We start from the raw sequence: 23905 nt of genomic DNA, 5'->3' as shown, positions 1-23905 counted from the left end.
CCTTAAAGATCCATCTGGCCGTTTGGCGCGCTGGAGCCTAAGACTTCAAGAGTTCGACATGACCGTCGTCTATAAATCTGGGAAGAGGCACACCGACGCCGACTGTCTCTCACGGTCGCCAGTGGAGACTGTCGCTCGTGATGATGCAAACATTGACGCGGCATTCCTGGGAGTTGTCAACATGGCCACTAATGCACGAGAGCGGCGCAGTGACCCGGAGCTGTTACCGCTCATTGAATATTTAGGACGACGTAAAGACGTGCCGTGGTTTTTTGCCAGAGGACTGATATCTTTTTCAGTTCAGTTCAGTTCAGTTCAGTTCAGTTTATTCAATCATTCAAAATACAAAATTCGTAGAGTGTAGTATGCAGACGAGTATGTAGTTTGCTTGTGAAACGATGTTATCTATAAGAAAAACTTCCCACCAACCAGCAACCCGCACTTGCTCGCCATGCCTGCCTCTCTTCGAAAATAAATTATGGAAGCGTGCCATAATGAAGCAACTTCTGGTCATCTAAGCTACACCCGAACATTATGCCGACTACGATGAAAGTACTACTTGCCATAGTTACCTGCTGCTGTTAATCATCACGTGCGGACTTGCACCGACAGCCAAAGCCGCAAAGCGCCGCTCAGCAAACCAGCCGGTCTTTACGTCCAGTCGAAGCACCAGCGAAGCCGTTCACCCGAATTGGAATGGATTTCCTGGGCTCCTTTCCAACTTCCACAACAGGGAACAAATGGATAATTGTGGCCACCGATTACCTCTCCTGTTATGCAGAGACTAAAGCTATGCAGCGCGGCACAGCAGCAGAAGCCGCTCAGTTCTTCATCGAAAACATCGTCATTCGGCATGGCGCTCCGCCTACAGTGATCACAGACAGAGGACCTGCTTTCACCGCAGAGCTTTCGGAGTCGGTTCTCAGACTCAGCGGTACAGCTCACCAGAGAACAACTGCATACTATGCGCAGAAAAACAGACTGATGGAGCGCCTCAATAGGACCCTCACAGACATGAACAGCGTGTACATTGACACGGAACATAAACACTGGAATCATATATTGCCGTACGTGACCTCTGCCTATAATACCGCTCGACAAGACACCGCCGGAATGACACCGTTTAGTATGATATATATATGGCCGTGAAGTCACGACAACGATGAGCGCCATGCTGCCGCATGAGTGTGATGACATCCATGTAGACGCCAAAGAATTCACTGAGAGCGCCGAGGAAGCCTGACAGCTCGCGCGTGTGCGCATCTGTCATCAACAGCGTCAAGACAGAAAACGGTACGACCCACGACACAAGTTCATTAGCTACACATCAGGCGAAAAGGTCTGGGTCTGGATTCCGATACGTCGACGTGGGCTGTCTGGAAAACTGTAAAGACGATACTTTGGCCCATACGGCGTCACGCGACGCTTGAACGACGGGAACTACGATGTTGTTCCCGACACTGACTGTAGTTATAAGCGCCAAAAGCATTTATCCGAAGTCCTGCACTTCGTGCGTATGAAACCGTATTTATCTAGTTAATTTAGCTCCCAGTTACCCTGTCGGTGCGACCACTTCATACGCCAGGTAGAGTACCTAAGTTGCGCATTGGAACGATGCCTCTTTCGGAGGGAAGCACATGTCACGTGCTTGATCAAGAAAGACGATGGCAGTCGTGCATGTGCCATGAAGGACTATGAAATGGATGAAAGAAAAAAACTCGCTTGTGCGTTCTAATAAAAAAGACCGACCTGCTTCTGCTGCCTCAATTTTTGCGGCAAGACCTCTGTTTTGACGTCGTGACAATATTATTAATAACAAGACTGGATGAAGTATAGTGAAACGGTACAGCAGCACTTGTTGAAACAGCCTCAATATAGAACTTTCTTGCTGATAAAGCTGTAAGTTTATCCTCAGCTTGTCTCTCCTATTGAAGAATGAGTGGTGTGCCCGAAACGAAATAAACAAGCACTTCGTAATAGATATTTAAGATGAAATTTTCAGCACATACGCTATGCGTGACGTTCACGGTGTTTTGCAAATAGAACACTATCAGCATTGTAAACCGGCATGCACTCCCTTTTTAATATTCGCTCCCAGAACTGTGCAACAATTTTCCCGGAAAGGATTTAAATAGCTTTGATCGGTGAGAGTACAAGTACATTGCTAGAGTGAGAAAGAAAGAAAGGAAGAGATAAAACGACAATGTGAGCATGGCCTTGCCAGGTGCAAGGGGACGGGAAACGGAGCAAGGAACAGGAGGACAGAAAGAAGGAAGGTAAAGCAGGTAAAGCGAGATAAGAATAAAAATTTAAGGCAAAGCGGAGAAATATAAAGAAAAAAAGGAAGAAAAAGATCGTTCGTAGTCGCATATAGTAGGAAAGGTATGGGAAAGATAAGAGGTGAATAGTAAGCACCTAAATGCCAGGATGACCTAGGTGCCCACCATTTATGCTGTCACTTAGCCTTGGGTGACTGAGTGTTTGCTGCACTAATTTTGAGTTTTAGGCGTTGAGGGAACTAAATTAAATGATGCTCCGAATTTCAATGTATTCTAGCGAACTGTGTCATAGCGAAATATCGTGTTTTGATATTTTAGTTTTGAAATGAAATTCGTTCAAGATATGCTAACTTCACCAAGTCATCGAAAAGTGATCATTGTATAACCATCAATAGAAAGACAAGTGACACTGACTGAGCACTTTGCATTTTCGACCAAAAGTAAACGCGATAATGAGACAACTTTCAGCAGCTTCGAGTGCATAAAAGCAGTGTTTACAGTGAACTGAGTGTCATCATTTGACCTGAAAAGTTTACGCAACAGTCCGCAGCGAAAACCGGAGACTTTGTGGAGGCACAAAACTTGTTTGTGGTGATGAAGCCATTCGTTGTGGCGCGGTCAAATTGCTTAAAGCAGGCCCCAAGTTGCATTGATGGTGTAAAGTATGGCCAATCTAGGGAGCATTCGTCTTCATCCATCAGTGCCGCCATCTGCGAACGGGTCATGACAACGCGTACAGGATAGGACCCCGACCGCCGAGCGTACGAAGCAATAAGTTAAAAAAGAATGACGCCACGGCTCCGTAAATAGCGTCAAAACGTGTGGTGGTTTGTGTACCTCTACAAAGCTTGCTTTTTGAGGTTCCTTTTTCGTGTAGTTCATTTTTTTCTTCTTTTTATGAAATCCATAATGGATGGCAGCACTTGACGTGAGGGGTCATTTCTTACACATATACACCAAAGTTGACCAAGCTAGAATTTCTCGGATCGCTAGCATCAACCCCGTCGATTCAGAAATACTTTAGAGACGCCCACACATAAAAATCAAAAATAAAAATACGGCAGCACTCAAGGCTGCGAAATCTGAGTCCCGGTTATGCGACGTGACGTGAGTAAAAGAGCTGCGCTTCGAAGCTATTCCGGATATTGCGTTCCCCAACCTTAATATGCATCTGCTGCCAACGCCGCTTCTGGCGGCGCCGATACAGTACTTCTGTAGCTACAGTTATCACCGTGCTTAGGCATAAACATTTACCATTTTTCTGGAAGCTACAGACTGGGAAGTTTGCATGATTTATTTAAGTAAAAATCAATTTTCAACGCTTCGTTTTTGTCTTCTCGGTAAGAGTATTATTTTTGGCGTGATTCACATGCAATATCCAATATATATGCTAATACTACAGTCACTGTATCATTAAACGCTATAGGAGCAGTTAAGACTGCGCCGATGCCTGACACGCCTTCGTATGAAGCAAGGCTTGAAGAAATATGGCTTTGGGTCTATATGCACTGCTACGCATGCCGTAGCGTCACTGTTCATTGAATTTCTCTCACCAAGAAATTGTACTGAGTAATAACCTTCTAATAACATCTTATCAAACATAACAGCAGCAGAAGAAGGTGGACTGTGCAATTTACTTAATCTTGTTGGTGTGACATGATCCAAATTCACAGTATTGTTTTCTGGTACAGATTAGATGAAAGAGCCATATTCGGCATATATGTTACAGATATTGGCTTCGTGGCTGTTTTAGTGAAGGTGTAATATGACTAATAACCTACCGTTTTTTTTTGTTGTTCCTTCACAGTACGGGTTTATTCACTGCGCCTTGGAAGACCTCGTGACCAAGAAGTTTGGAGCGGACACGTGGAAATTGCTTCTGTAAGTTTTTTCGCACGCCAAATTCTTTATATCCCGACAAGGGCTTTCTTTTTTTTTTGCAACGCCCACAGTCTAATAAATGCGCCAAACACTATGAAAGCTGCCCTAATTATGGGTTATGAACTTCCGGGTTCAGCTAACACTTTCGGGATGATAATTGAAGGACGTCAAAGAATATAGATATAATTTTTCATGGCACAGGCTTGCTTCGAGAAGTCCTAGATTTTACGACGCAAAAAGATAGCGCAAACTACTAACGAAAAATAGCAAGGTTCAATATGTGTTGCTCATCACTATTTGTTAAACTGCACGAATACTTGTGCTCTGCCTGTAATGCTCGATTTTCTTAATCTTTTGTTGATATATAATTGGCAAAACGCATGTCTGGACCAGAAAAATTCTTTTCCGTTCTATTGCATCAGATACCTTTCCTGTGCTAATCGTCAGGAAAGCAAACAAAAACTTCGGTGACGTTTTATTGAATTATAAAGGTGGTGATTACCTAAGAAGAGACAGATATATGCTGCCAGTGTTTGAAAATACCAAGGAGTTAAGAAAGTTTGCTTGTGAGCTTGTAGAGGAAAATACAGAAGCGAAAGTGTCTTTCTTATGCTTCTTGATTAATAAATTGTTATTATGGTCAGCCACTGTGGTACAATGGTTCTGGTTCCCGAATGATGACGCGAAAAATACCAGTTTGACACAACGGTGGCATTTGGATTGTGGCGAAATGCGAGAGACGCATCTGCTGTCCAATATCAGTGCAAGTTAAAGAGCACTAGATTATCGAAGTTTCTGGAGCGCTCGACTATGGAGTGCCTAAAAAGCTAGTCTTGAATCAGGCACATAAAATCCCAGATAATAATATCATATTTACATTGTCTATCCTTTACGCAAGTGCTCCTATTTGCGAAACAATATGTTTCAGTAAGTGAACTATGTTTTCATTGTCAAGGTCAGCCAAGTATTTTAATTTTCCAGTATAAGCTTTTAGTAAACCGCCATCAACGAATTTTTTGTTCTCATGGCTGAGAGGCAGCGTTTAAAAGCTGATCAGTGGTGGATGAGCAGCCTCTTACCGAGCTACAACTTGGTAGGAAGCGTAGATACTACAGTTGCGTGTACAAGAGAGATTTGGTAAACTAGACATAAAAATGAAATGAATACAGTGAGAAGCAGGGAGTCGATAGCAGGTCTAAGTCCCGGTGGAAATATACACTTCGCTTTCACAGCAGGGAAAAAATTACGTACTTGGTACATTTGCGTTAGCAGTTAATTCATTGGGAGTATTATTACAAGCGTGGGCCATGCAAGAGAAAAATACAAGTAACATTGACAAAGAGAGAGAGAGAGAACAAGAGAAACCATTATAAATGAGAAGATAATTGACCTAGCATATATAAATTGCTGACGTGCTACTGTGTGTTGGAAAAGGAAAATAGAATACAAAGGCAGCAAAAGACAAGAACAAAAAAAAACAAAAAATATGAATATAGAACAATAAACGTAATTTTCTTCGAAAAACGAATAAAGTCAAAAGACTGAGGATCGCAAGCTCTGGGGTTCAAATCATTGAACCAAAATCTAGACGGCGCACCCATACCTCTCTCTTTGACCAAAAAGAGATGGTACGGTTTGTGCCGTACAGTCGAGAGCATCTTCCTTGCACCGTGTAACCGGTAAAGTTGAAGAAAAGGGGCATGGTTATCTTTTTGTAGCTTCATTTGAATCAAGCACGGTTTCCCGCCATTTTAACGTATGAAGAATACGTGTTTTTGTTTGTTACGCTGGAGTCACATGTAGCACAAGGGCTTTTATTCTATTCGTGGTAAGCACGAAGAAACGTAGTTGAGAAGAGACCTGTTTTCGGTTGGAAGACCTCCTTTCATAAACAGGTTTCAGTAGGTACCAGTGTTCCAGTGTAAGAGCTCCTGCGCTAGATTTTGAATTCATACGACTGTTCACAGCACATGTTAGGTGAACTCTCAGAAGTAATAAAATAATATCCATTTGTGCAGTAAAGCTCAATTATATAGGTTTTGAACCTCAACAATCAAAGAAATCTTCCTCGAAAGTAGCCCTTTCACTGTGCTCGAAGCACTGCACGGAAAAACTACACTGTGAAGACCTCCAGATTTAAAGAGTTTCTGTTTTAAAAATCTGTCTGTTTTTTTTTTTGTGAAGATGTAGTACGCTCCCATATCCTTCAATAAATGTGAATATAGAGTTTCTAGAACGTCTATTGACACACACGATCAGTTGACTCAAGCGTTTGTATTGAAGTACTGAGACTAAGTGGAGAGTGTTCTATTATATGAATATTTGAATTTTTTTAATTATCTGCGTCTTAATGATTTAAACTAATATACAACACAAGAGCAGTAATCAGCGCATTACATTGATACCAACATACATTAAATATGCTGAATATAAGTGAATAAAATCGATAGCTAATACATGTTTGTCAAGCTAAATTCGGAAGTTGTCAATCCCCAAAACCATGAAGTGACTGCGCGGTTCCATATCAAGAAGGACTTGGAGTTACTCTTGACAAGGTCGACAATCTAAGTACACTCTAAAACGTAGTATGCGCGTGTTCCTGCGCTTGACTTCACACAAACACAGTCGCATAGTTGAGAATGAAGCCCATGCCAACGGAGTGTGACAGCCCCTAAGCTACTACGACTGCTATTGCAACATGAACCAAAGCTCTTAGTAACACAATCGCTCATTTTCTGCCCTGTCAAAGTCTTCTAGCAAATCTGTTTCCTCAAGAAGATGTGGCAACTGTACCAGCCATCGGTGCATATTAAGACGTCTAGACTACATATACAGTACATATATATTACGGGGAAGAGAATCCTGCACGGTATTTTTACATAAGGCGACATTGTTTGTAAACCACGTTTGTGACCTCGGGGCCACAAGATTCACGTCTGTATTTTGTTTTTGCGTATCTGTTCGCTCTTAAAATACATTTCATCATCTCTAATTCGCAGAGAGAAGTCGGGGATCACAATGCATGGTGCCTCTTTTTTGATGCACAAAGTCTACACAGACGACATGACGCTCAAACTGGTGGCCGCCGCCTGCGAGGTGCTTGGTAAGTGAAACAGCTACGTGTCATTTTTTGGCAGGTGCGCATTTGTCGGAGCATTTCGCACTTTTGCGACTATCTCCATCCTCAATTCGCTTGTGACATGTTTGTATATTTTTCGGTCTCGCACAAGAAGTGATGACTTTTCGCCCACAGTCCATGACGTGGACGCCGACGCAGGTATTTCTGCGAAACGAGCTGTTTAACACATTCATTATTCACAGCCCAAGGTGTCGACAGTCAACGCTACGTAAAATTATCATTACTATGCACGCGAACATCGTATGATGGGATGGCTGTGCCGAATAATTTATTGCCGTAAGGTGATACTGGCCGCCACTCTACACGATCTTATTGTAAGCAGAAAATGTCAACCAACGCGTGTTTTTTTTTGCCAGAGTGTGGAAACGAGCTGATGTCTCCAATACTAGTTGCTACAGTCACATCTGAATGAAAATTATGCAGTTCTTCTCTGAAGGCTATAAAAAAACCTTCTGCACAACGTTGATGTCACCAATGCAGGCCTGGATCTGGACACGTGCCTAGAAGCGTTCGGGGAGCATTTCCTGTACTTCTGTCAGCAGCATGGCTACGACCATATTCTGCGTGTCTTAGGCTCCAACATGGCGGACTTCTTGACGAACTTGGACAATCTGCACGACCACCTGGCCTCCACCTATCCGGGTATGCGGGCTCCCTCATTCCGCGTAACACCAGGTCCAAGCGGTGAAATCCTGCTGCACTACTACAGTGACAGAAAAGGTGCGTGCGTCCTTTCCTCGTGATAGTTTGGCTACAGCTGACGTGATGACATGTTCAAGGCAGCATAAAATTAGAAAAACAGAAAAATGAAATGCCCAGAATGGGCTACAAACGTGTTATGCATGAATTAGTATGTATGTTCGACGACCGATTGGTGCCACTTGAGGCAGCGTTAAGCCACAAGTAGGTTAAACACTGTGCTATATAAGTAAATTTCTACATTGCGACTAAGGCGTATCGAGCTGGTAACAAATGTCAATCGAATTGTTAATGTGTCTAAGAAGGAAAAAACGAGTTCTAAATGTATACACTGATTTCCTTGATTGATAGCGAGGATGTCGTTCTAACAGATTTGCTGCCTTCATGTAGTATACGGGAGATTATTTTTCAGCTGCCAGCATATAATAAGTACACCAGCTACGTGATGCCAAACAGGCGGATAATGGCGGTTTTACACTCGCCGTCATGACTACTGGTGGCACTGACTGACGCTCCTGTGTTTAATGCACATCTATACTCTATAAAGTGCACGGTTGTACAGCCGCTTTGGTAGCTCAGTTGGTAGACCATAGGACGCGTTATACAAAGGTTACAGGTCCGGCCCTTGCACACAGCAAATAACCTCTTCGTTCACTTTTGTTTCTTCACATTTAGATTACAATTACTTCAACTACCATCTCTTTTAATTCCGTTGGCCGATTTGTCTCTTAAATTTCAATAATAATTTTCCATTAAGACATGCGCCACCTGCATTTTATTCAGTGTTTCAGATATCACTAATATATCTCCTATCCCGCTCTGATACACCCCTAGCTTATTTTAATTTGAAACACCAAGACCAATCATTAGATTTAAATTGTAATTTAGACTTAAATAACATTAAGAGGATAATATTGTTACGGGGAATAAAGTATACGCGATGAATATATTGGCAAGAAAATGCGTACAGCGCTGCTGCAGTCCGTGCACGTTCCCATCAGCACTTCGTCATCACCTCGACCAATCATAGAAGCTTCGTCAAGGTGATGAGGTCCAACGGCTGCAGCAATGGCGAGCGATGTGTCCTATCCAATGGCACGTGAAACATATGGCCGATCATCGTGAGTGCGCCATTTGGCTGGGTGTCATCGTGGCGCGAAGGTGCGGTTCGGAGTAGCAGCTGCAACGACTGGAGGAACCGAGCTGGAATAGCAGGGGCATTTTGATGAGGTAGCGAAATGCCCATATTCGCGATCTTTTGGCGAACCACGGCCTGTATCATTGAAACAGCAGTGAGGTTGTGTCCTGGAGCACTTACGCTAGACATAGCGGGCGCCATAGCCTCGAGTTTCACACGGCCTATTCTCGTGAGGTTTTCCAGCACTGGTGGTTGATGTAGTGTGGCAAATCTTCACAGGAGGATGTAGTCACCGTATTGGGAAGGCGGCCAAATCGGGGAATGATGAGCCTACTTTTCGCCTGTTCGAAGCGACGACATGCTTCGATGACCAACTCCATCGTCGAGCAGTCCTTGCACAGCAGGAAACTGAAGACGTCATCGGCGATTCCTTTCAGGATGTGTCCAACTTTGTTCTCCTCAAGCATGTCCTTGTCGACCTTGCGGCAAAAAGCCCACATGTCCTGGATATACGCAATGTACGGCTCTGTGGATATCTGTGCATGAGTCACAAGCTCTTTCATTGCGGCCACTTGTCGTCTGATGGGTTTCCCAAATAAATAGCTTAATTTCTGCTTACAGACGTCTCAGCTAGTTAACTCTTCTTGATGCGGCTCGTACCATAGTTTTGCTGTGCCGTGCAAGAAGAATATGATGTTCGACAACATAATCGTTGGATCTGAATGGTTGCTGCTGCTGACGCGCTCATACAGAACCAGCAAGTCATCGACGTCTATGCCACTTGTGCCGTTTAATGGGCCTGGGTCACGAGGTTGCATCAGAGCGATCGGCTGTGGGGCTGACAGATCTTGTTGACATTGAGAAGCCTGGTCAGTCATTGTGGTAGCTGCAATGCGCCATCCGCTGCGAAGATCTAGCTCCTGGGGCTGTATCGGCGAGTTGTACCCAGCACCTCCACCAATGCTGTTACGGGGAATAAAGTATGCGCGATGGCGAGAAAAAGCATACAACACTGCTGTAAGTCCGTTCACGTTCCCCTCAGCACTTCGTCGTTGTCATTCTCAGGTATCCACTCAGCCCATGACATTATTTACTTTTCCATGCACACCTAAGCACTGATTGCCAGCTACATTGTGAGAATACATCGCGTAAAATACGAAAAAATAAAGAGAGCGCTCAAGAGTACTTATTTGAGTCCATGACAAACCATATTAAAATTGATTCACAATACCACATTTGTTATAACGAGCCGTGCATGGTTGCTGTAGCATACGCGACCAAATACACACCTCATGGTCCACAAAACAACTTTGTATTCCTTGAAAAGCTTGGCAAGGACAGCTGTACAGCATCATTTATCGTGCAGTACTGAACTAGGAAAGTGCAGTCGATCTCTTATCATTGCGCTGTTTGTTTAAGCAAAATGTGTACACAAAAAAGTGGTTTCGCAATAGCAGAGTTATTTTCTACGCAGACTAATACGACAGAAATAATGATATTGTTCTTGTTGAATTTCCTTTCATGATCAGAGAATCGTCTGCAAACCTAGAAAGACAGAGAAAGCTTTTTAATGAACAATAGAGACTGCTGCCAGCGTATCCAAAACATCTACATGATACTCTGAAATGGGAAAGGAGATTCAGGACAAAAAGGTCCCAGGAGGAGGAGGAGGGCAGCAAAAGAAAAAAAACAAAATAATATGATTGCGATATCTGCTTGTCGCTACATGATGGTGATGATGTGAGTTACGTTACAGTTTATCTATCATGCTAACGTCATCTAGGAACCTGAACAAAATTCTAAAATACGGCGTTGCAGAGGAGGTACAAGTGTTAGCGGCGGGAGTCCTGCTCTTAAGTCCCATAAGAGGAGGTACTGTAGCGGCTGTGGTTGACCGCGATCATCACCGTTTATTTGTGAGTTTGCAATAAACTTTTTTTTAGGCATGTGCCGTGTCATCTTGCTTTGACAAAGAGCGGCAGTAGCATATTTCATCAGCGGCACGTTTCGCCTGCCACTGTTGTTTCTATCACATACCACGGATTCACAAACGTATAGATAGCGAAGAAAAACAAGGAAAAGTTAATGAAACAATGCTAAGGCAGCCCAGAGACTACATTATCGGGCACATGTGTGCGCTCTCATTCTTCTTTTCAATTTTGTATCATAGTGCCTGAAGATTGGGAACAGCCAAGATATGAAAAAAAGGAATCTCCATGTTATTCTTTCATCACCTTCCAAATAACACACATGTTTCGTCATACGTGGGTGTCCTGTAGCGTAAGAAGCTCAAAGTAATAGGCGCAATAAGGCAAGACGGCCATGCTGCTGCCTTTATCGGGCATCGGTATCGATAATTCTACGCCATGCGCATGAAAGAGTTCAGAAGATTGGCTGATGTAGCGACGTCTTAGGCTGTCCGGTAGGCTAACTGAGACAGCGAAATTGAAGAATTTCGATATTGAAGCTAGCTTACTTGATCCCACGAACACATAACGAGCTAGTCTTGGGAAGAGCAGATGAAATCGACTGATGAAAGGAAGTCTGATCAAGCGGGAGCAACATGATCCTTTCATTCTCGTTTTTTTCAATATATTGTTTTTTATAGTTTTATTTTACTGCTCAAATCATTAATATTTCTAGAGGGAATTATGATTTTTTCGCTTGCAAAGAGTCGGGGGATTATTGTTTTTGTGACTCAGTTCTTTGTTTTTAATTTGTTATACCAACCAGTTGGATTTTGAGCCGGCTGGATTTATTTTCTCCGGAGAAAGTTCGCGAGTTCTGCGCAATTATTCAAGAAGATTTCACGCTTCTGCTGGTCAAAATAAGGTGAAGTATTACCTTCGTACATTCAGGACAGGAAGATTTATTTTGAATTATAATGATGCTTCCTCTGTTTGCACTTTTATTGAAAGTCTTGCTACGTTACAAATACATCTTCTGAATATACTATGCGACCAAAATGTTTTGTTGTTTTTTCAGAGTAAGACAAGTTTATTTATTAGTCTATATTGAAGAGTGCGGGATCGCAGTGAATTCATTTGGATTTCTTAATGCGAAATGCACAAGAAGATTTTCTTAAGGTTGATAGAAAACTGCAGACACTGAAAGAAAAAAAGAGGTCTCGTCTTGTGCATAGGTGTGCCAGCTTTTTAAAGAGGCCTCTGAATCGATAATTTTTACCAGTGCCGTTCACTGAAATCCCCTACCTAGAAGTAATGTTACGCTTGGAAGCTTCCGTTTCCAGCCAATAGTAATCCAAGTGATAAGAAAAATACGTGGTGGTAATATGGATTTTTTCGAATTTCACGCACTGTGGAAAACGTCAGCGTTACCCCAACAAACCTAACTTGAAAATAAAAGCTTTTACTTTGTTGTTTTCCTATGAAAACGTGTCTATCGGCTAAATGTTTTCAAATTCTATATAGTTGATGCACTGATTAGGTGAAACTCGACTGCGTTTCGTTAAACGTTAAGTACATAGACGTTAACCCCACCACTTCCAGACTCCCCTTCGGGACAAGAGACTACTGCTAGTCAGGATCTATCTATCTATCTATCTATCTATCTATCTATCTATCTATCTATCTATCTATCTATCTATCTATCTATCTATCTATCTATCTATCTATCTATCTATCTATCTATCTATCTATCTATCTATCTATCTATCTATCTATCTATCCTGACCACGCCCACTGCAGAATAAAGGCGTATCCCACGTTTCACCAATTAACCTAGTCATTTGGTAATGATAAGCCATGTTTCGCACATAAACTTCGTGTATAATTCGCTAACTTAAATTTCTGCTTACCTTTAACGTGCTTGCATTGTCTTGAAATTTGCCTTGTTATTATTAGTGACCAGTGATTACCTTTGCTATATATTCATTTATTTTATCTGATCTGCGCCTGTGCTCTCTGCAGGGCTGCATCCAATAGTGCTCGGCATCGTCAAGGTGGTCGGCAAGGAGTTTTTCAACACAGAGGTGCGCGCCGATATTTCTGTTGTGTCGGAATTCGGAGACAGGGCCCACGTGACCTTGGAAGTGACCGAGACGAAGAAGGAAGGGAAGAGCTCCTTGCTCCCCAGGTACCGCAACAGAGATGGCCTGATATAACTTGTTGCTTGCATAGTTGGTGCATATTAAACTATGGGAAAGTGGTGCAACTCGCTGCAAAGACGTAGACGAAGGAATAAGTATAAACCTCCTAGTACAGCTTCTAGATGTTCTGTTGTCTACGTCATTGTCCCGTGTTGCAGCGCTTCCTTGTATATTTGCCGGAAGAGAGACGTGTAACGACGCTACTTCACAAAAAATATGGTTTCAAGGCATGTCAGCGCTGTTCGATGGGAATGCGTGTAAATGAGAGGTTGCTGAATTATGAGAAGTTCGTTCTTATTGTAAAATAAAGTTTATTTATTTGGAAAGTGTCAGTTCTCTCAATTTCGATCAGGCGTGCATAACAAGGTATTCGTTTGTTTCAGTCTTTTTGACTATAATTAAGAGTAACTTAAAATATTTGCTGCATTGCATGAAATCTCAACAAATTTATTGTTTCTTTCGGCAGTTAGTACAGTTGCAGTCTTACAGCTATTGTTATCATCGCGTGCACAAATTTAATAATATACATTGTCACATGCGTTATTTTAGGTTACCATTCGAGAAACGCCAGGTGAGCACAAAAAATTTTTCTCTCACAAGAGAGCATAAACAAATGCAGGCTACTTAGCATGCATGGATACTCGTAGATGTTTTATTACAAAAAACGGTTTTTAATTGTCAGTAAAGATTGTTGTCTTGCAGTTAGTCCAATGTTGAAATTCTGAAGTAGATATGCACCTTTAAATTAAGTGATAATACTACGCTTCAAGAGTACTCAAGCAACACGAATTCAAGATCACAAGTCTATCAATCAAATCAGAGCAAGAAAACGCTGACTTCCGTTTGGTAGGCTGTACATAAAATGTATAAGGTAGGCTGCATGCAGCATACGCAGAAATAAATAAAACTGTATTGATCCAGATAATATTAACCGATACACTATAATAAACATCGATCCTGTTTCCAGACTGTGAAAAAGCAAAGTGCGAACTATGCACTTTTTAACCAGTACTTTTACAATCTAATTTTTGTTGCTAATTAGACGCCTAAATTACGCCTTTTCCTACGAGAAGCAGCTAGCAGAGAGATGTGTCTCTTACATATATTCATTGCGACGAGGTCCTAAAGTTGTCCGTCGTGGTGGTCAGGTTCAAGGTTACGGTGATAGACTGCTGAAGGGAAGGTGGCGGGTTTGATACCGAACGTGGCGGTAGCGTTTAGACGGAGGCAGCATGCTGGAGGCCCGTGTACTGCGTGACAACAGTGCTGGTTACTGGTCACCAGATAGTTAAGATTTCCGGAGTCCTCCACTCCAACGAGCCTCATATTGACATCGTGGTTATAGCACGCAAAACCACACGTGTTATTGGTCCATAATATATATTAAATTATTATTATTATTATTATTATTATTATTATTATTATTATTATTATTATTATTATTATTATTATTATTATTATTATTATTATTATTATTATTATTATTATTATATTGAATTTTCACGTCCAAAAACTATGACATGATTAGAAGAAACACCGTATAGTGAAGGGCTCCAGAAACCGTGACCACATTAGAGAGTTTTAGTACTGCGGAATGGTGCTACGTACGCATCACGCAAGCGCCTTGCGTTAGGTGGCGTCGTTTGCCACTAATCGGCTTTTAGTACGCCGTAGTACCCGCAAACATAACCAGCGTGAAGCGTGTTGCGCCATCTGGTAGATCAAAATAGAAGCATGTGTTGTTGACAGCCAATGTGAGCCAATCCAAGTGTTATAGCCGATTATGGCCATATTTTGAGCCACAGAGCCGGTCGGTGCTAGCCTTCGATGCCGCCATTTTGCAAAACGAAGTCTCGCGCTGTCGCGAACTTGTTCGAGAGCGGCGCGATCACCTGATACGTACGCACGCACGCATCTCATGCGTGCGTACGTAGCGGCTGCGTACGTAATGCGATACGTGCGCGTTGCGGTCTGCGCATGCGCACTACGCAGAACGTGGCGTCGTTACGTACGCAACGCCGCCACGTACGCAACGTACGCAGTACTAAAACTCTCTATTGTCTTATTTAACGTGCACTGAATCGCACCGTAAAGGGTCCTCTACCATTGCACCTCCATTGAACTTGTGAGTGCCGCGACCTGGATCAAACCATGACCTTTAAGTCAGCAGCCAAGAGTTCTAGCCACTGTTCCACCGAGCCTGATAGATCCTCACATGGTTCAGTCTGAAAATCGTAAGATGGTTTTAGAAAAATTAGAACTGCGCTTGAAACGAGACACGGGAATGAAGTGGGCAGGACGATCGCAGTCCTGTCCACTTCCATTGTGCTGCCCACTTGGTTCCCGTGTCTCGTTTTTAGTGCAGTTTTAATTTTCCTAAATGTCTTAACAACTATCACCCCCATCATACGCTTCTCGTAAGATATTTTTGTCCCTCTGCTCGACAGCAACGCAGCTGACATTCTCAGCAGTCGTCCAGACGATCTGCCGATTGGCGTGAAGACGATGTGCGCAGCGTTCCCGTTCCACGTGCTGTTCGGCCGAGACTTCGGCATCAGGCAGGCGGGCAAAGGACTGCTGCGCCTCGTCGGACACCGCTGGAAGGAGAGCAAGGCACAGGGTCGCCACCTCAAGTTCGACGACATCTTCGACATCACGAGACCCGTTATCGAGTGCACTTTCGAGTCCATACGCAGTTATTGTAATCAGGTCAGTGCTGGCACATGTGTACGTTCATAGACTTTGCGTCCCTGTTGTGCCGACGTTTCTGTATGAAATATGGCAGCGGCCTTGAGTTTGAAGTGGAACTTCAAATGCATTTTATCATCGAAACGTCGAGCATTCTTTGCGCAAACAGAAAGTTGTGCAAACAGAAGCCAAAGTCGAATAGCCAGACGAATACCAAATAGCCAAACGAATAGCCAAACAGAAGCCAAACGTTGCGCAAACAGAAGCCAAAGTCGAATAATCATCTGGGGTGAAATTTATTTATAATAAGCAGGATGAGCTTCAAGGAACATATACATAGTCTAGTGCATAATGTTACACTTTTATTTAAAATTCATGCGAGCGAAGTGGGAAAAACACAGTAGGCAATTTAATGTTGTTTATTTGTATCTATACGCACCGCTCGTAGAGATAAACAAGCACCAAGTAAGAGCGCTCAATAGGGCTGGTATCAAGACAAGAAGACAAGAAGCTCATTCGTCTTCTGAAAAATTTAGTTCTTCGAACAGCAGACGGCAGAAAACCATGTAATGAAAATACAAAGTTAACTTTTTGCACCTATAAGAACTCTCGCTACTCGGTCTACACTTATTAGGCAGTTATAGCATAGTGTACGTAAGAATAGCGTTTGTCGGGCACGTTGGGTTCGAAACTGCATGTGTTTAACTAAGAAGTTAGCACACAACGGCTAACGTAAAGCATTGCGTAACCTATTCTAAAATTGCCTCATACTCACAGCGAAAATGCCTGCAATAGATACGGCACGCTTTCCTCCACAACATTCAGGTTTGCATATGCTTTTGTCGTCACTTGAGGGTGTTTCAGCAAAATACAAAGAACGACAATAAAAAAAAGTGCTGGAACCATGTGACAGCCAAATTCAGCATTGTTTTTTTTTTAATACCAACAGTAATATCTTCCAAGAGCCACAACTGCGTCGAGTAGATGGCAAAGTGTCAATCAACAAAGTTTGGTTACATTCACAAAGTGTAAGAGTAACTAAGACAGAACTTCTAAATTTCCATAATTGCTATCGTAGCAAGTAGTCACGCTTTCGTAATACAGGCAAACCTGAATGTAATCAAAGCCAAGAAGAAATAAGCGACAATTCAGAGATGTCTTGCCAATTTTTTCACAGATGCCTATGCTTCGGACCTACGCTGTAATGAAATCACGTTGAAAGATTTAACCATTTCAGTTACAAAATTAATTTTAATTTAACGAGGCTGCCCGCTGCAGTCAGTAGCGCTTATGCACGCCAAATGGTGCTGGGTGGTAGCGGTTTGTTTTCTGTGCAAATACTGCCACATGAACACGCTGGTTGATTTTGTCATGGTTTAAGCGACAGATGACACTGATCATCTGCTTGCCGCTTTCTGGTTCTCCCTGTACGCGCAATGACTGCATTCATTCTACATGTCCCTATATATGCGCTACTTTACGAAAAACGACGCTTTGTAGCACACCCTCATTCACAGGGAAACGACGCCCAAGTCACTGTGCAACCGCCAAGCAATTCGGTCGTACCTAGCCGGCTCTGCGGGCTATCACCGCTGGTTAATTAGACCACTCTTTCCGTTTAACTGTGTGTGGAGCCGTGTGCACTGCGTCGCTCTGATAGTAAGCTAAGGTCTCCGTCGCCAACTTCTGTTTGCCTCCTTGTGGTTGCTTTGTGTCTGGCCTGATCCTTATCGACCGCTTGTCCAAACTCACCGCAGCGCTGCCCGTAAAGCCCAAGCCGTATCTTCACACCGTGGTTGCCGGAAACCTCAGACGGTTAATATGCTGGAACTACGCTGTTTTTCTCACCTTCATACTATTATTTTTTCTCCGGTGGTGCGTTCTCAGAGCAACAATGCACTGGGCTTACTGCAAGGTCTTATCTTGTCTCAAGCTTCGTTTTGTGTCTAGACCTTTCCTAAGGTACGTTCAATCTTTCCATGCGGGTCCATACTCGCTTTGCTGTTTTGTAGTAGCCAGTTCAGTGTATTGATCGGACTTTAACGATAAAAAAAAAACGAGGCATAAAACTAGAAGTGCACCTTCGTAAAAGAAATAATGGACCTCCTGGCCGCGCGGTCATTACGCCTCCGCTTGTTCTCCGGAATTTCTCCGCGCAGATAGCCCCGAATCGACTTCCCGGATTGTAGCGCTTTCGATATATGTTCGCTTTCACTCTTCTCAGTGTGTGTATCTTTGGGGCAACATCGAGCGAGACAAGAAAAAACCCTTCGGCTGTGTAGGACCGATTTCCTGACAATGCACGCTAGGCTTAGTCGCGTCTCAGGAACGAGGGCTCATTTCTACAAAAAAAAAACTACGATGTTTTTTTCTAATTCGAGAAAAAAGCAAGCTTTTGTGTGTCTTTTTTTTGCTAGGTATCTTATTGGACGTCCCTGCTCTCCGCGTTCTTTTGCGGCCCTCAGTTTTATAGTAGGTTTGCCCAACCAGCGAGGTATTTGGCTCTTGAGGAGTGTAGAGAAGCGGGCACAGAACGGGGCACAACGAAGGTAAGGACTACTTGAGCGTGATAACTTACCGCCAGCGGCACGAGCCACTAGAAGAATTCGTTTTTGTTCTTATCGTTTAGTTATTCTAGCCTTGAAGGGCCCGCACACCGTGGTGACTCGGTGTCTTGCTTTTTTTTGGTGCACCCAGGCACTGATTCATGCTCACTCAGTGCTTCAGTGCTAGACATTGAAAACTTTGCTGTATAGGAAAACTACATGTTGGAGGAATTGGTAACAAGCTCAAACGTATTGAAACTTTTTTGTTGCTTACAAAAGCCGGAGAGACGCAAGAACAGTACGCTTCTATATCTCAAGGCACTGGTCACGCTTAAGAATAAAAACCAGGGAGGAGCCAGATTGGCGCAATACTGCGCACAAAACAAGCCAGGATCTCTAGAAAAAAGAGAGAAATAAAACCACAATATTGTGTGGAACGTTGGAAAGACCCACGTTTCTTTTGCTTCTGTAGGAATGAAAGTCACGTTTAATGCCGCAAAAAATAAAAAAGAGAGGAAATGAATAGCGGTGCTCATTACACCCCAACTGCTCATACACAATATGGAGCTGATAGAAAAAACCTGCTCTGCTTCGGTGAAGGCAAGACGACTGGTTTTGCTTTCTTGCTCTGCAGTACCTGTGGCCATGGTACCAAGTCGATCGTCATTACATTAATGTTTTGTGCGTGCGATATAATGAGACAAGTATAGATGACGACGTGGGTGGAATCTGGAACAAGTGTTTAGAATACATTTTGTCGAAAACTCCCAACCTCAATTGTCGCACTCTTCTCCGTGAAGAATTTCTCGAAGTTTGTGAGTTGTACGCGGAATTATACGTAACAGAATAAAGTTGCGTCGCAGAAGAAAATGCAGATTTAATAGCTTCAACTACAAGCTAACAATTCACAAGCAACAATCAAGGCTGATAAGTGGAATGTAGAACATCAGGATTGAGTGTCGAGGGAGTTGATGCAACCCACTTGGAAGTTTCACCGCGCGAGAAATGAGGAACACATTGTAAGACAATGTGAAGCTGTGGGTGTCTGTCGATGCCAGCTTCTTTGCTTGCGCTGTCAAACATTGAAAGTACTTGAACGAATAGATGACCGTGGTGATAATAAAGACAAAGCTCACCGTAAATTACTGATTGATTATAAAAAGGTAACCGCACTAAGGAGAAATATTTACAGTTTACTTGCTTATCTATTCGTTATGACAAAATCTAAATGAGACTATGAATCGCTGACTTTCTTCTCAAACTTGCCATTTCATAAGCACAGGTTTTTCAAGTGTTTCATAGAGTGCTTCAGAAAATGCCTTTTTAAACGCCGTAAAAATAGACTTCTGTAAAAACGAAGAAAAGCAAAACGGGACGTAGACTATGTGTGTCAAGAACTAGCCGCATGATACATTATAAACCTTGTCGCTATATACGTGAATAATTACTATAAATATTAAGAGTTTACATAAGCGCTTGTTCAGCAATTAGCCAAACGTTAAACCAATTTAAACTTCTGTGCAGGTCTTCGTTGTGCAAACAAAAGAAGGAGTGCTGAAGTCGCACTCATCCAAACGCCCTGAGAACGACGAAGACACAGAAAACTCGAGCCCAAAGGTGCTTCGGCTCAAGGGCCAGATGGTGTCAGTTGAAGAGACGGACAGCATCATGTTCTTGTGTTCACCGCGTGTCAAGAACATCGACGACATGCGACGCATCGGGATGTTTTTCAGCGACATGGCCATACACGACCCGGCCAGGGAGTTGTTCCTGCGCTCTCATCACCATCGAGGGGAGCGCGAGCTGATCGAAAAGTTGGACGAGGCCACAAATAGACTGAAGATGCTGCAGTCTAAACTAGATGAGGACAAGAAACGAACCGAGGAGCTGCTTCACTCCATATTGCCATCTAAGGTGAGCTGCTCCCTTTACGAATTTCGTCGAGGCATGCTTCAAGTTGGTTCTTGTATGCTATGTGGTTTGTAATGAAGTCTTGCTCTGTCCGAGAAAAAAGTATGATTTAGTGCAAGCTTACGAACACGAGCCACAACTACAATAACAAAAACAATGACGACAAAGATGACAATGGCGCCAAAGATAGCACCGTTATGAACAACGTCATAACATAAATATGAGTTGTATCTATAGTTGACAGGGTGCTGCCGCGACTACAATGCGTATTCAAACGCATGAAATAGACGTGACTTGACAGCTTCTAAAGCTTTTTGAAGCAGTGTTAACACTGCCTGGGATTTATATTGGTTTTTCAATAACCTTACACATTGTGTCGGAGACTGGGCAGGCGTGTCCCGGTGTGGCTTACTTCACGCCGTCTTGTTCACTATTCTTCCTTCCTGTGCATGGCATTCAATCGTCGAAGTTAAGGTTTTGAATAATGAGTAGCTCCGGCGGCACAGTCACCACTCATCCTTACAAGGCTAAGCCTGCCTCCCGCATCCGACATCTTTCCCTTTATCCTCCTTCAGTGCTGAGTCATCACACGTGTTTTCATTTCGTAATGCAATGGCGAAAGAGACTGCCGGGCACGTTACTCTAGGCAGTCACGGCTGACGAGAAATTTGAGTCGTTACTGAAGTCAGGACTCAAGGCAGCATTCCTAACCGCCCGGAGGTAAATATGGAAGGGGTCGACTTTTGAGGGCAGTGGAGAATCCTTTTATCCCGTTGTCTCCAATTTTCGCGATCTGTCTTGCACCACTAAAATACACACGACTAAATGCAGGTGCAACGCGCATGCAGTAAGCTTGCAGGAGCAAAGGTGTGAAGCAGAGAAGCAATACTGTTTACGCAACAGCCAAGCTTCACGAGAGAAAATTTTCACAACCGCTGTAAAGGTGTTGTCAGGTATGACGACAAGTCGTGGAAATACAAGACGTGCAAAAAATGGTGCTTACTGTGGATATTCGTCTGACACGAAAGAATACGGGCTGGTGCACTCTTATTCTTCACATACAACCAAAAGGAAAACTAAGCGTGCCGTTTTCACTCAAATGCTTTTGTCGCTGGTGCCGTCTAGTCAAATTTCTCGAGCAATTTCTCTGGCAAATTTTCAAGTTCTTTGAAGTGATTCGGTGAAATCAGTGCTCTAGAGAGCAAACGGCTTACCACTTTATGTCGCCGAAGATGATGTCGGCAAGCAGTGCTGTGTTTCGTATACTTTAGCTCACGCGTGTACCTGCCCAAAATTTTTTGAAAAAAGTTTAAAGTTTAATATTCGTTTCTGGAGACTATATAATAGAGAATCGCTGTAAGACTGTGCCAGTTCTGGCTTATTTTTCAAAGTTAGTGCGAACTATAGCGCTTGGACGTGTAACAAGGACAACATAATTAATATGTGGGGTTTAACGTCCCAAAACCACCATATTATTATGAGAGACGCCGTAGTGGAGGGATCCGGAAATTTCGACCATCTGGGGTTCTTTAACGTGCACCCAAATCTGAGCACACGGGCCTACAACACAGCACGGACAACATGTCACTGCTTTTATTCTCCCTGCAAAATGCTTCTCAGAATCTTCCGCTTCGTTGCCAGCTCGTAATCAGGGCGTAACTCGTAGCATCAAACATTCGTGCTGATGGAGCCTGTCAGCTATGTACAACTTTTCAATGCATTCTGACAGATCAACAACAACAACAACAACAACAACAACAACAAGAAAGCAGAACTGAAGCATCCGCGATATCACGGTGTTAATGGGATCAATGGTAGGATGCATTCTTCGTGTACATTTTTAATAATTTTTTTATTGTACATGCCATCAAAGTTTACTTTGATTCAATAGAATAAGTGTCATTTTGTGTGGGAACCTTAGTTATAATTATTTTTTTCTGCGTTTATGTACAATCGTCGTTAACTACAGTATGGCCAATTCCACTGCTGGCCTTCTAGTGGGACAGCAGGGACACGTCCTAGAAAACGTTGCAGTCATATTTTATCACTCATCTATTGGAATTCACGTCATGTATGTGTCAACGAAATACAGAGACACAAGAAAAATTGTCCCGGAAACGTTGGTGCCATTATAGCATTTGATTTTGATCAATCGAGGTAGCGGGCATGAATTGCGCTGTAAGTGAAATGCATAATCAAATAACAAACTTCCTCATTAAGGCATTCCAGGCACATATTTCTTAAGTAAACATTTCTGGACATATTGCACGTGCAAAAGAACTAGAAGTAATTAGCTTTGTTAACAAAATGACCACTATATAGGATCCCTGAGCCCAATATCAACATAAATGTGCTCAAAAATTGACGATAAATAAATTAAGAATAAACTTCTGGATCTCCTAACACTCGTTTTCAAATTATCTGTGTACTTGATTTGGCGAACTTAGAATATTTATTGGTCAATTGGTCACTCTTGCACTTTAGTATTACACACTCGCCTGAGGTCACAAGAAGGTTCCGGATCTTCTGCCACAGCCCTTAGCCATGCCGGCCATCGCTTACAGGGACAACCTAATAGGCATGCTAAAACGCTGAAGGAAATGAAGTGGCGGCAAAGCCACTGTACTCTTTAATGATGCAGCATCTCAGCAACTGAAAATGTAGTAAGGCTTCTGTCATCGACAAATTGTCGTGTGCTCCACTCTATTGTTTTGTTGCCTTATCAATTCAGTTTATATAGTGAGCAAGCATTCTCGCTGACCGATCTCATGGATCATTCTTTCGAGTCCACCCCTAAGAATAACCAAGTTTGTAATTGAACGCTGCTGTTAGCCGCGCAGGTTTCGCAAAAGAAACACCTATAGCGTCACGACTGTCTGATAATTTGTCTTACAAAATATTCCGGTGTACATAGAGTTTTCTTGTTAGGACCCTGCTTTTTAGGTTAAGTTCAAATTTAGATGCAACTTTCACTGCGCTAATGACTTCCTTGATACTGAGGACTATATATTTAAAAAAGAAAATTGCCAGGCCAGCACGGAACACGTAGCACAGCCACAGCGGATGCTAGAAGAGTTGCCCTTCAGAGCCTTTTTAACAATCTTTGAGTAACTGCGAAAACCACACATCTGAGTGCCCACTACGCCATAAATATACATATTTTTGTGTAGTAGGCCAGCAACCACTATGCTATTTTACGTCTTTCTTTGTATAAGCGTGGTATCCGCTAAATGCTTGTTAAAAAGTTTGTACAATTTGTTTATGCACTAGCTGACGACGATAAGGAATTATGCCTGAGGTGGGTATGCGCCACAGTTAATAACTAATCAAGAACAAGTGTTCATTTCACTTCACTTCACTTTTTATTTCCTTAAAGACCCCCTGTAGGGGTATTACCTAAGGGGTGGTGTATAACAAAAAAAGAGAACTATACAACGGCGTTTCTAATGGCTTCTGCAAACATAGATGAGTTAGTGATGGCACAGATGGCGTGAGGAAGGCCATTCCAGTCTTTTG

The 23905-nt window shown here is 42.8% G+C and overlaps 1 protein-coding gene across 2 annotated transcripts in view; it reads left to right on the top strand.

Moving 5' to 3' along the window:
• Positions 1-23905, top strand: part of LOC119169587 (guanylate cyclase soluble subunit beta-1-like) — a 133137-nt gene that overhangs the window by 74410 nt on the left and 34822 nt on the right. For both annotated transcript variants that reach the window (XM_075875128.1, XM_075875132.1), the window contains exons 2-7: positions 4087-4160; positions 7160-7263; positions 7780-8019; positions 13066-13231; positions 15692-15953; positions 20003-20392. In XM_075875128.1, coding sequence (XP_075731243.1) covers positions 4087-4160; positions 7160-7263; positions 7780-8019; positions 13066-13231; positions 15692-15953; positions 20003-20392 — 1236 coding nt within the window. The remainder of the gene's footprint in view (positions 1-4086; positions 4161-7159; positions 7264-7779; positions 8020-13065; positions 13232-15691; positions 15954-20002; positions 20393-23905) is intronic.

This window comes from Rhipicephalus microplus, chromosome 2 (assembly GCF_043290135.1).
Source record: "Rhipicephalus microplus isolate Deutch F79 chromosome 2, USDA_Rmic, whole genome shotgun sequence".
In the NCBI taxonomy this organism is placed as follows: domain Eukaryota; kingdom Metazoa; phylum Arthropoda; class Arachnida; order Ixodida; family Ixodidae; genus Rhipicephalus; species Rhipicephalus microplus.
The sequence above is the reverse complement of the archived record's forward strand: the minus strand, read 5'-3'. Positions and strand labels throughout refer to the sequence as shown.